At 21.8% G+C, this 14,445-nt stretch overlaps 1 protein-coding gene across 3 annotated transcripts in view; it reads right to left on the bottom strand.

Annotated features, from left to right (window-relative positions):
* Positions 1-14,445, bottom strand: part of LOC122508961 — a 126,366-nt gene that overhangs the window by 35,235 nt on the left and 76,686 nt on the right. For all 3 annotated transcript variants that reach the window (XM_043622654.1, XM_043622655.1, XM_043622656.1), the window contains one exon: positions 4,201-4,430. In XM_043622654.1, the coding sequence (XP_043478589.1) occupies positions 4,201-4,430 (230 nt within the window). The remainder of the gene's footprint in view (positions 1-4,200; positions 4,431-14,445) is intronic.

Below are 14,445 nucleotides of genomic sequence, written 5' to 3'. Positions count from 1 at the left end.
TATTTTTTTGGTCTGCTACTTATTTTTTAATTAAAAAAAAAATTTCTCTGCGAAGTTACGACATTTGATTCTAATCGTAAATGATATTTATAGTCCTTCTCGTAAATTTATAAAAATTTCCTTCAAGTATAGAAACAACAAATATCGTAAATAATAATTAAATACTTTTATACTCATTACAAAAAAAGATTTCCAATAATTCGAACTGTACGTATCCAGTTATACACTGGGTCAGCGAAATGATGCATCAGATTATTCTCAGTTATATTCAAAACCTCTCGACATAAATATTTATCGGTTATTGAGATTCGACTCCTCCGAACGGTTCTTATTCTTATTATTATTATTAATTTTTTCTTTTTGTTATTGAGGACAAACTTGTATTTATGCGCGATAACCATATGCCGTATACATGCTGTGTGTCACACTTAAAATTTTTTATTTGTAAAAAAAAATTCTCTATTTGGAGGCTTCTTGAATGAAAAGAAATAAATAAACATAGAGAAACGGTAAACACAAAAAAAATAGCCGTTAAACACGCATTTTAATCATGTAAAAGTTCATTAAAGAATTAATTCGCGCTTAGAATCTGTTAACGGGAGTATACGTGAGCATTTGAGAGACGTATTGCTAATTTTCCCTCCCTCTTTCTTGCAGAAATCCATCACACGCTTCAGAATATCCATTACATGCATAGACAGAGATTTTAATTAACTCGTTTCATTACCATCTGAACTTGTAATTTCTATGACTTTAATTACAGTTCAGCCCAAAAGAACAAAGAGCTCGATTAATCATCGGCTGGTAAATTGCTATCTTTTTCTAATCATCGGCTTAGAAATTAAAAAAAAAAAAGGAGTATTCGGAAGTGTAATTTTCCTAACGAGATGAGACATAAATTACTTCAGCAAATGAAATCAATAAAAAAAGTATTTTACGTTTTTCAATATTATTTTTTCAAAATTAATATTCTCTACTCTCTTATAATAATTTATTGGAGATAAATTTTACCATTACTCAGAATTAAATTCAATTTGTTCTTATAATGACAAATTAGATTCAATTTTCATTGCGTAAAGAAATAAATTACAATATTTAAAAAATTTTTTAAAAACTATTATTAATATTAATATAATTATTATTATATTATAAATATTATAAATATTATATAATATAGAAATATTAAAATACTAGCGAATTTTACGCGCGCTAGTGCATGAAACAAGCGGTGTATTTAGTTTATTATAATTATTATGCAAATTGCAAAATTTTATATTTATTTTCAAATAAAAACGTCAAATTTCGAATAATTTCAGATAAAAAATTTAAAAAAAAATTTTTTTTTTCTAACTAATTATGGTGGGGGGTCAATTTTCTTAAAATTTTTTTTCCAATAAAAATTTTTCCCAAAAAACTAGTTATTATTATTTATAATTCCCATAAATTTTAATAACATTTGTCGAAAGAATTCAATTATTTTAATTATAAAATATTCTTCACAGAAATTCAATTATTTTCCATATTTCTGGAAAGAATTTAATTATGAAAAATTTTTGAAGTTTCATTATAAAATCCATTTATTTTTACCCATAATTCTAGAATATTAATAAATTTCTGGAAAGAATTTAATTATTTAATTATTTTCAAAAATAATAAAATTCTTCGCAAATATTTAATTTTATTTGCAATTATTTATTTTGATGAAATTTTTTGCAAAAATTTAAAAAAATTTTTTAAAATTTTAAGAAAATTTTTCTAAGAATTTCAATTATTGTCAAAAATTCTAATCAAATTCCTCGCAGAAATTCAATTATTTTCAAAAATTTAAATTTAAATTCTTTTCCAGAATTTAATTCTTTTCATAACAAATGAAATTCCTTCTAGAAATTCCATTATTTTTGAAAATTTTAAGAAAGTTATTCAAAAGAATTTAATTACTTTCATAAATAATAAAATTCTTCGCAGATATTTAATTATTTGGAATTATTTATTTTAATGAAATTCATAGCAGAAATTAAAAATTTTCAAAAATTATAAGAAAATTCTTCTAAGAATTTCAATTATTGTCTGAAATTCTAATAAAATTCTTTGCAGAAATTCAATTATTTAAAAAAAAAAAATTCTTTCCAGGAATTTAATTATTTTTGAAAATTTTTCAAAAGAATTGAATTATTTTCATAAATAATAAAATTCTACGCAGATATTTTAATTATTTGGAATTATTTATTTTAATGAAATTCTTAGCAGGAATTAAATATTTAAAAAAATTATAAGAAACTTCTTCTAAGAATTTCAATTATTGTCTAAAATTCTAATAAAATTCTTTGCAGAAATTTAATTATTTTAAAAATTCTAATTTAAGTTCTTCGCAAGAATTCAATTATTTTCATAAAAAATAAATTTTTTTTTACAGAAATTCAAGTATTTTCGAAAATTTTAAGAAAATTTTCCAAAAGAATTGAATTATTTATGAAAATTCATTTTTTACAATTTTAATAAAATTCTTCAAAATTTCTTTAAATATTTTCTAAAATAATAATATTTTTCTCAGGAATTCAATAATTTTCATAAAGAATTAAATTTTTTTTTTATTAACTTTGATTTAAAACAATTGTGTTCAATCAATTTTTGCTATTATTTAATCTTTAAACCATTAAATTAGAATTTCATTAATTTAAAAAATTTTTAATTGAAAATCTTAAAAGAAATTATCAAAAATATTGAGACCCTCAATGAATAATCATATTAGTAATAATAAGAATAATAATATTAATAATAATAATATAATAATATAAATATATATATATATATATTAGTTATTAAATTATTTAACAAATAAATACATTATTAATATTTTTACGAATATATAACTACGATTTTTGATAAGCGCAAGAAGAATAAGAAGAAGAGAATTCGAATTGTCGATAAAATATAAAAAATATTTATAATTTATATTTTATTAAAATTAATAGCAAAAAATTCAATTCGATGTCTCATTGTCCACTTTCTTAGTGTGGTTAATTATATTTTTGCCAATTACCATTCAAGATTAGGCTTGTTGGAATTTTTCTTGAAGCTATTATGAGGATGACACGCGAGACAGTTACGATCACGCGACACGGGATTCTCATTATTATTATTATCATTACCATTATTATTTTTTTTATGCTTCACTGTATTATAAAAAGCAAATAAAAAATAACTGTCTGCACGCTCCGTTTGTTTTTATCTCTTTTCCCTTATTATTTGATAAATATCGACAGTTCGGGTCCACTGACTCAGAAATTCGAAACCTCATTTCTTCTTTTCTTTTATTTTTCCCTGGTCCCAAAAAGACTTAGAAAATTGCATTCAATTTCGTGTGTGTGTGTGTGTGTGTATGCGTTTCTTTCTTGTTTCGTTAAAAGTTAAATAGTTTGTCAAGTTTCTACTTGTTATTTCTTTTGTATTTTTATATATAAATATATATATCTAGTTTCGTGTGAAACATAATTATATTTCTAAAAAGCAATGACCTACATCTTTTTATTGCGAGAAATTTTTATATGACATGAATCTTTTATAATAATAATAATAATAATAATACACGGAGAGAAGAGTTGCAGTAAATGTGACAGAACGCGTTTAGTAAATCATTTAGTGCACCGGTTAGTGGCGCCAACTGTATGTTTAGTATAATACACTACGACACCTCTCTGTTTAGTAGAATATACTGTTTGCTCAGTGTATCTTACTATCTTACTAAACAGTGCAGTAGATGGCACTGTCTGTACCGTCAGTCCAAACCTAACGATTCTGTTTAGTAGATTTAACTGCCATGTCAGTAGAATCTACTACGCCCTTCTCTCCGTGTAATAATAAAAGAAATGTTAAAACGGTTTTTTGCTTAGAACTTTCATTTTTTAGTTTGGTGTCTGTTGATAAATAATTGTTGCTTTACAACAATTTATTATTTATTTGTTTTTATTAATTATTTTTTTAAAGAAACATTTCGGTCCATAAATTCAGTTTTTCCAAATATATCAAAATTGAGAGCAAAAAAAATATCAAAATTGTTTCTTTGCAACAATTTTGATATTTTTTTTGCTCTCAATTTTGATATTCTTAGAAAAACTCTGTTCGTCAGATATTAAAGGACGTGTCGAATAAATAATAAAATTGAATGAAGGGAAAAGAAAAAAAAATATTGATTTCACAAACCTTGGAAATGCAAGTCTGAGATCGGCCCTGAGTTTGTTGAGAAGCTCACTGACGGAAGTAAATTGCCTCAGAGTCATTTCACCACTTCCGGATGCATAACCGGAACTGGAGCTTGTCGTTGAGGGCAAAGTTCCATGAGAATCCTGAGTCGATCCCAGAGGACGTCTCCCCCACCTCCTCAACGCTATGGCATAATCTTCAGCATTGTAGGTAGGAGGCCGCAAACGCTCCTATCGCAAATCAAGTAAACTTCATTAACATAAATTGCATTTACGCATATCTTTTAGATCTTATCTTTATCATTTAAGAAACTTTAAAACAGGAAATACTTTATTTTTCTAATCAATTGCCATCTCTCTCTCTTTTTTATTTTTCTCACTCTGATTACTATTCTGCAATCTCTCTCTCTCTCTCTCCTTCCTTCTACTTTTTGGCCCTAATGACAAAAAAAAAAATTGCTGAAAAATTGCTATTCTCGTTTTTAAAAAATTTTCTCATTCACAATTTATCAAAATAAAAAAATTTATAAAAAAAACAAAATATTTTTATTTTATTTAAATAATATAAAATTATTTAACAAAATTAATTAATTATAATAACAGTAAGAATTTAAAAAAATTCTCGTCAAAATTTCAATTCTCTTTATAAATAATAAAATTCTTCTCTGATATTCAATTATTTAACAAAATTTTAATCAAATTTTTGTCAAAATTTCAATTATTTTCAAAAGTTTTCTAAAATTCAATGATTTTCAATATCTACTATTTCAATAAAATTTTACAAAAGAATTCCATTATTAAAAAAAAAGAATAAAATTCTACGCAAACATTCAATTATTTTCATAAATAATAAAAATTTTTACATGAATTCAATTATTTACAAATTTTTTTTATAAATTTCTTCGCAATAATTTAATTATTTTCATAAATAATAACTTTTTTACAGGAATTCAATTATTTTTATAAATAATAAAACTCTTTTAGGAATTCAATTATTTTCATAAATAATAAAACTCATTGCAGAATTTCAATTTTATTTTTAATGCAATTTTAATCGAATTCCTCGAAAAATGTAATTATTCTTAAAAATTTTATTAAAATTCGTCCAAAGAATTGAATGATTTAAAATAAATAAATAAAATTCTTCTCCAAATTTTCAATTATTTTCAAAAAATTTAATAAAATTCTTGACAAAATTTCAATTATTTTCAGAAATAAGAAAATTCTTCACAGAAAATCAATTGTTTTTAAAAATTTTAATAAAATTCTTTCCAAGAATTCAATTATTTTCAAAACTAATAAAATTTTTCGCAAAAATTTATTTTCGACTTCAATTATTTTCATAAACAATAAAACTTATTACAGAATTTCAGTTATTTTTAATACTTACTAATAATAATAATAATTCACTGAAAAAATTACATTCTAATTTTAAGAAAATCTTCTTAAATATGCGCCAAGAATATTCCCCACTTAAATTAAGTGAAAAATATTCTTACAATAAGAAGAACATTATTATTGTGAGAATTCTTCTCAGGAATTCAATTATCTTTGAAAAATTTAATGGAATGCATCACGAGAATTCAATTATTTTCATAAATAATAAAATTCTTCTCTGAAATTCAATTATTTTCAAAAATTTTAATAAAATTCTTGGCAAAATTTCAATTATTTTTAAAAATTTTCCTCATTTCAATAATTTTTAATATCTACTATTTTAATAAAATTTTCCAAAAGAATTTATAAGAAAATAAAAATTTCACAGGAATTCAATTATTTCTATAAATAATAAAATTCTTTTCAATTATTTTCATAAATAATAAAACTCATTGCAGAATTTCAATTATTTTTAATGCAATTTTAATTGAATTCCTCGAAAAATGTAATTATTCTTAAAAAATTTTATTAAAATTCGTCCAAAGAATTTAATGATTTAAAAAATTTGTTGATAGTTTTTTATGAGAATTTAATTTCAAGAAAAATGAAATTATGATATTATTTATTTTTGTATTTAAATAATTGAATTCTCGTAGAATTTGCTAATAAAAATGGTTTTAAAAATGAATTTCAGTTAAAATTTTAGATTATAATTAAATATTAAAAGCATTATAACGTGGATTTTTAGAAATAATTAAATTTTGAAAAAGTTTCAAACTATAATAATTGAAATTCTTAATTTTTCATATTTTTGACAAACAATTCTGTAGAATTTGATTCTTTTTAAAAGTTTAACAGGATTTTTATTGAAATTATTTTAAGTTTTTATTTTTCAATAGGGTAAGTGCGGGTATAGTCGGACAGTACTAGTAGTCGGACACTTTCGTGTTTTTTGGCAAATAAATAATAATGCATTGTGATAATTACTTTAAAAAGTATACAAAACGAATGTGTGAAGTTTATATTTTATTAAAATAGTGTTATTTTCGAAAATAATTAAACAAGAAATATTTTATTTAATGTTTTAAAAATCATGGTGTCCGACTATAGATACAGCCATTTTCGAGTAGCGCGATGAGTGGCACAAAGTTTTGTTGATAATTAATCATAAATATTAAAACTTATAGGGTTTAAATATTATATTAATAACTTCTAATATGCTTTAATTCCATTTTCCAGTAGATAGCAATTAAAAAATTATCTTTTTCACTTTATAAATTCAAAATATCTGACAGATGTCCGACTATAGAAACAAGGGGAAAAAGTGTCCGACTACTAAAGCATTCGTAATTTTTTATTAAAATGTTTATATTTTATTAAATACTCAACTATTTGTAACAAATTTATATGATTTTTAATCCTGAAGAACTTCTTTAATTAATAATGTGCTTATAAACACATTAGATATTTGCTATTTCAAGAAAAAAAGCATAATTTAAGATTGTATCCTTAAGTGTCCGACTACTAGTGCATTTACCCTATATGTTTAATTGCAGACTTTCCGAATAATTGAAATTTTTTAAAATTGAATTGTAAACGAATGAATTTGAAAATTTCAAAGAACTTTTTCGAAAATTATTAAAAATAATGGAATTATTGAACAATTTTAGTAAAAAACACTAGAAAAAAATTTAATTTTAAAAAAGTTGCAAATTATTGCAGAAATTCAATTATTTTCAAGAGTAATAAAATTCTTCTTTTAAGGATTCAATTATTTTTACTAATAATAAGACTGATCGCAGAGTTTTAATTATTTTTCATACTATTATAATTGAATTTCTTGAAAAAAGTAATTATGTTCATGCAAGTTTTAATAAAATTCGACAAAAGAATTCAATTATTTCAAAATTTGTTAATAAAATTCTTTACGAGAATTGAAATTTGAAAAACATTTAATTATTCAATAAATTATTTACTTTTTCACATTTAAATAATTAAATTATTGTAGAATTTTCTAATAAAAATTGATTTTCATTTCATAAAAATGAATTTCAGTTAAAATTTTAGATTATAATTGAATATTAAAAGCAATAAAGCGTGAATTTTTAGAAATAATTGAATTTTGAAATTAATTTTTTTTGAAAAAGTTTAATTGAATTTTCTTTTATATTAGGGTAAATGCACTAGTAGTCGGACACTTAAGGATACAATCTTAAATTATGCTTTTTTTCTTGAAATAGCAAATATCTAATGTGTTTATAAGCACATTATTAATTAAAGAAGTTCTTCAGGATTAAAAATCATATAAATTTGTTACAAATAGTTGAGTATTTAATAAAATATAAACATTTTAATAAAAAATTACGAATGCTTTAGTAGTCGGACACTTTTTCCCCTTGTTTCTATAGTCGGACATCTGTCAGATATTTTGAATTTATAAAGTGAAAAAGATAATTTTTTAATTGCTATCTACTGGAAAATGGAATTAAAGCATATTAGAAGTTATTAATATAATATTTAAACCCTATAAGTTTTAATATTTATGATTAATTATCAACAAAACTTTGTGCCACTCATCGCGCTACTCGAAAATGGCTGTATCTATAGTCGGACACCATGATTTTTAAAACATTAAATAAAATATTTCTTGTTTAATTATTTTCGAAAATAACACTATTCTAATAAAATATAAACTTCACACATTCGTCTAGTATACTTTTTAAAGTAATTATCACAATGCATTATTATTTATTTGACAAAAAACACGAAAGTGTCCGACTACTAGTACTGTCCGACTATACCCGCACTTACCCTATTTGAAGTTTTTATTTTCTAATATGCATTTAATTAAAGAATTTAGAAATAATTGAAATTTCGTTAAATTGAATATTGTAAACAATTGGATTTGAAAATTGCCAATGAACTTTTACGAAAATTATTAAAAATAATTGATATAAAGTAAAATTTTAGTTAAAAATTTTTGAAAATAATAATTGAATTGAAATAATGAGAATAATTTCGAAGAAGTATAATATTCTTATAATATAAAATAATGATTTTATTACTTGGTCATCTTTAGTTATTATAAAATATGAAGAAATGGATGACTCCGAGTCTTCGACTCGGAGTTATCGATATCTTCATGTTTCATAGCAATAAAAAAATTTAATGAACTAAAATTTCATTCATTGTAAAAAATAACACCAAAATTGATTATTTTAATCTTTTTTTAATTATTGAATTTTTTAAATAAATAAAAACTAAAATACTTAAATTTAAAAGTGTAAATAAAAAAAAAATGTCTTGTTAAATGTTTCAAGAAAAGAATAATGTGAAAATAATAAATCGGCGCATTTTTCAGTCTGTCAGATTAATTTTTCAAAAAGGCAAAATTGATTTCTATCTCCTTTCATGCGGGACGACGACGCGGCCAATGGGAATAAAATCTTTTCAGTAGTTTCACAATTGTTCAAGTAGTAAAAGCGATAATAACTATAATTTCATCGAGTTAAGATCAGAAGGGGTCATGAAATTAGTTGCACACTGTATGTGTATTTCATATAGTTCGAATATGGCTATAATTTAACCCCTAATCCTGTGGTTTTGTTCGAGAAGGCATACAAGCAGCCTTATCAAATCAGTGTATCAAATGACCTATACTAAACTCCATTATAACATCGAAATTGCCAGTCATAAGTGAAAAGAGAAAAAAAAATTACACCGCTAATAAAAAAATATTCGATATTTTATTTTTTAGAAAGAAATTCGATACTTTTTTTGAAAAGAAATTCGGTTTTTTATTTTTTAAAAAGAAATTCGATATTTTCAGACTTCGCACTCGATAATTAATTTTCAAAAAGTAGTAAAAAAGTAGATTTCAAAGTAAAAAAAAGTAGTAAAAAAGTAGCTATCGAAAAATTAAACTTGACGACCAAAAAAACTCTTTCTCCTAATTTTAATCAAAAATATTTACTTCTTTCTTATCCTACTGCTAATTATTTGAATTCCTGCAACGAATTTTATTATTCATGAAAAATTTAAAAAATTAATAAAAATAATTTAAATCTTGCGAAGAATTTTATAAAAATTTTTAAATAATTAACTTCTTTCAACTAATTTTATGCAAATTCTAATTGAATTCCTAAGGAAGTTTTATTATTCATAAAAAAATTGAATTCGTACGAAGATTTTTACAAAAAAAATTTTTAAATAATTGAATTCTGTTTGGAAATTTTATGAAAATAGTAGATATTAAAAATCATTGAATTGCGAAAGGTTTTTTAAAAATAATTGAATTTTACAAAGAGTTCAATTAAAATTTTTGACAATAGTTAAATGTCTGTGTGGTATTTTATTAAATTTTTTTGAAAATAATTGAATTCCTAAAAAGCATTTTATTATTTATAAAAATAATTGAATTCTTGCGAACGATTTTATAAGAATTTTTTTAAATAATTAAATTTTCGAGAAAAAATTTTTTACTTTTAAAAATAATTGAATTCTTGTGATGAATATTGTTATTGATGAATATTGTTATTGTTATTATGAGATAATTGAATTCTAATATTCTTCTAATATTTTTGTAAATAGTTAAATTCATCAAAAGAATTAAAAAAAAAACATTTTTGTAAATAATTGATTTTTCGAAGAATTGAAATTAAATTTTTAAAAATAATTACATTTTTTGAGCAATTCCTGTAAAAATTCCTGCGATAAATTTTATTATTTATAAAAATAATTGAATAGTGGCTGAGAATTATATTAAAATTTTCAAAAAGATAATTGAATTCCTGAGAAGAATTTTATTATTTATGAAAATAATTGAATTTTGCAAAGAATTTTATTAAAATGCCTGAAAATAATTGAATTTTTGGGAATAATTTTTTACTTATCAACATAATTGAATTTATTCGAAAAATTATTTATGTAAATAATTGAATTCCTGGGAACAATTTTTTTTTAAATCTAAAAGAAAAATTGAATTATTTCAAAGAAATTTTCTTAAAATTTTATTTAAAATAATTGATTTCTTTCGAACAATTTTATTGAAATATTTAAAAACAATTGAATTCCTGTAGAAAATTCTAATATTTTTGTAAATACTGAAATTCTTTCAAAGAATTTAAAAAAAAATTTTTGTAAATAATTGATTTTTTAAAGGAATTAAAATTAAAATTTTAAGAATAATTACATTTTTTGAGCAATTACTGTGAAATTGTTTTTAAAAAATTGAAACTCTGTGATGAATTTTATTAATTATGAAAATAATTGAATAGTTGCAAAGAATTTTATTAAAATTTTCAAAAATAATTGAATTCCTGAGAAAAATTTTATTATTTATGATAGTAATTGAATTAATGCGAAAACTTTTATTAAAATGTTTTAAAAGAATTGAATTCTACATAAGAATTTTATAAACATAGTTTAAAATAATTCATTTTTTTGAAATATAATAAATATAATGAAAATTTTATTTTAAATAATAATTGCATTTTTCTGGAACACTTTATTTGTGAAAATAATTCAATTTTTCGATTAATTAATTTAAAACAGTATTAAAAATAATTGAAATTCTTTGATGAGTTTTATTATTTATGAAAAAATTTGAATTCTTGTTTAGAATTTTATCAAAAATTTTTAAAAAAATTGAATTTTCACGAAAAATGTTATTATTAGTGAAAGTAATTGAATTATTGTGAAGAATTGTATAAAAATTTTAATAAATGATTTTTTCCAAAATTTTTTTGAAAATGCTATTCTAAATTAATTGAATTTCTGTGGAAATTTTATTATTTATGAAAATAATTGAATTTTGGATGAACTTTGTCAATTTTTTTTTTAATAATTGAATTCTTTTGCGAAATTTTATGAAAATACTATAGATATTGAAAATGGTATTTCGAATATTTATTGAAAATAATTGAATCGTTTTAAAGTATTTGATTATAATTTTTAAGAATAGTTGTTTAATTTCTAGTATCAGCGAAAAAAAAAAACAAAAAATAAATAAAATATTAAATTAAAAATAAACAGAAATAAAATAAAAAGGAAGAAAATAAAAATTGTCGCTTGGAATTATTATCGAAATACTGTCTGTACCCAAAGAAAACATGATTATCTCTGACAAAAAAAGAAAAAAAAATCTCCCCTGAAAGACTCCATTCTTATATATACCTACATTTACATTGAAAACCACATTTAAAAAGTTCTGTGGTTTTGTGATTTTCTTTTATAAAGAGATGCACGACAAAATTTTTAAATTCCACCTTGTAAATGTATTTTCTATGCGCAAAAATTCTCCCAGAGTGATGTATTTTCTCACACACAAAAAGAAAATTGTTTACGGTAATGCACATTTCAGAGAGAAAGAGAGAGAGAGAGAGATAATATTCTTTTTTTCTTTACACTTTATTTATACCTTTTATTGTATATATATATTATTTTCCATATATTTATGTTGATTATTTATGAATGTTGTACATTCTCATCTCTATTTTACATATAAAAAAAATAAAAAAATAAAAAATAATTTTGATTACAGTTTATTGTAATATAAATAAAATAAATAATTTTGATTACAGTGCTATGTTTATTTTCCACGTATACATATGAAAAATTTCAAATATGTAAAAAGAAACCTTAAAACGACTCAACAAGTGCGAAGCAATTATTTTTGATGTAAAAAAATGTATATAATAAGTATAAACGAACATCCTTGAAAGAGTGGAGGAAATCTGAACGTCCTTTCTTGGAGATTTAGGTTTAAAGACGCGAATCACTGAATAACCTTGTAAGGTAAAAGTACCAATTATGGGACGCTGTTTAAGCTAAACTAAATTTCTATGATAAATTTCTTGGAATCGGGAGTGTTAATATGAATAATTAGGGTATAGATTGAAAGATTGATATGTTATGAATAATATTTAGACCCTAAAATGGTTATTTTTCATGAAATAAAAATAATATTAATTAAATTATGAAACTCTGCACTGCACTAATTATGGGACTATGATTTCTGTATGTACGGGTGTCCCATAATGAATGTTCCTATTATGAGACATTTATTTAATTCAATAAGTAATTAGAATTCTATTGACTTATCCTAATAATTTGAATATTAATTATAAAGAATAAAATACAATAAACAAATTCTGGTTTAAAAAATAATTATAAAACTAATTTTTTTGGTAGAAAATTAATGCGAAAAAACTGAAAATATTTGAGGTTATGTTTGCTGTATATTTCCTGTGTGTCTCATAATAGGGATAGCAAATAATAAGTGCACCTAATGTGGGACGGTAGTCTGACGAAAAACTTGGCTTACCTTAATTTAAAAGCTAAAATGCAAATAAACATTTCTTATTAAATTAAATGCTATACACAAATAATTATTCTTTTAACGTGTAAAATTTTTTGAAATAAGTAGAAATTTCTTATGACCAATTTTAATTGCATTTATTTTATTTTTTGTAATACTGTCTCATAATAGGGACAAAATTGTAAATTGTCCCATAATTGGGACCTTTACCTTATATTTATTTTTTGTTGGATAAGTTTATCAAATAATTTTTATACATATTTTATAAACAAGTTTATAAATTTAAATTTTTCAATTAAATCTCAATTTTTTTCTAATTTCTAAATTTTATTTCTTAATATTTTTTTTAATTTGACTATTTTTAATATTATTAATTTTATTAATTTTATTTACTTCTTTATTTACTAAAATTGAAACTACTTTTTCCGATAGTAAATAATTTATTTAATTATTTACGTATTATTTCGTATTTAAATTTATTCACGAAAAGTTGAAAATATCCTCTCGGTACAGTATAGAATTATATAATATTCTGGTCTATTTTCTCATGTGAGGTATAAAGTGAAAATGTTCTATTCTAATTAACGTGGTTACTAGTTCATAGATCCTGACCATCGCATCGCGCACTGACCATTTTTATTTTTCCACTTGCATTTTATTTTACGATATATACACGATGAAAAATTGTGTCAGAAGAAAATTATAACATCACATATGTTTTCTCCATTTGTATAAAATGACTAATAAAAGTGTTTCAAATTCCGTATTAATTGAATAAAAATGTTCTCGGAAATTCTATGCGAAGAAAGTATTTAACATTTCAGCTCGCGACTTTAATTCCAAAAGAGATTTCAATGCCGGGTATGAAGACACGCATTTCCATACACGAATCACTTAGAGAATGAAAAATAATAATAAATATAAAATTTCTAGTAAATCGCAAAGTGACACAAAATTTATATTTTGTGTCACTTTACGATTTACTAGAAATTTTTTATTTATTATTATTTTTCCAAGTGAATTTTTTTTCTTTTCTAGTAAATCGTAAAGTGACACAAAATATACATTTTATTTCTGTTTATTTTTAATTTAAATTTTAATTTATTTTTTATTTTTTTGGTTCTTATTTTTTTAAACCTACTATTTACAGCTAATTTTTTTGGATTTCAGCCACTAAAAGCTACTATTTCTGTTTTTTTTAGAATTTTCACTACTTTAAATTCGCTAATACTGTAAATTAAAAAATTATTCTCAAAAATATAATCAAATTCTTTAAAACGATTCAATTATTTTCACTATCTAGTATTTTCATAAAATATCGCAAAAGAATTCAATTATTTAAAAACAAAAAAAGATAAAATTCATTCAAAATTAAATTATTTTCATAAATAATAAAATTTCCACACAAATTCAATTAATTTAGAATAGCATTTTCAAAAAAATTTCGAAAAAATCAATTATTTAACAAACTTTTTATGCAATTAAATATCAAAATTTTTTGCAGAAATTCAATTCTCTTTAAATATTTCAATAAAATTTTTCCCAATAATT

This window comes from Leptopilina heterotoma, unplaced genomic scaffold, assembly GCF_015476425.1.
Source record: "Leptopilina heterotoma isolate Lh14 unplaced genomic scaffold, ASM1547642v1 Lhet_59, whole genome shotgun sequence".
NCBI classification, from domain to species: domain Eukaryota; kingdom Metazoa; phylum Arthropoda; class Insecta; order Hymenoptera; family Figitidae; genus Leptopilina; species Leptopilina heterotoma.
Note: the sequence above shows the minus strand (reverse complement) of the source record. Positions and strands in the feature narration are given on the sequence as shown.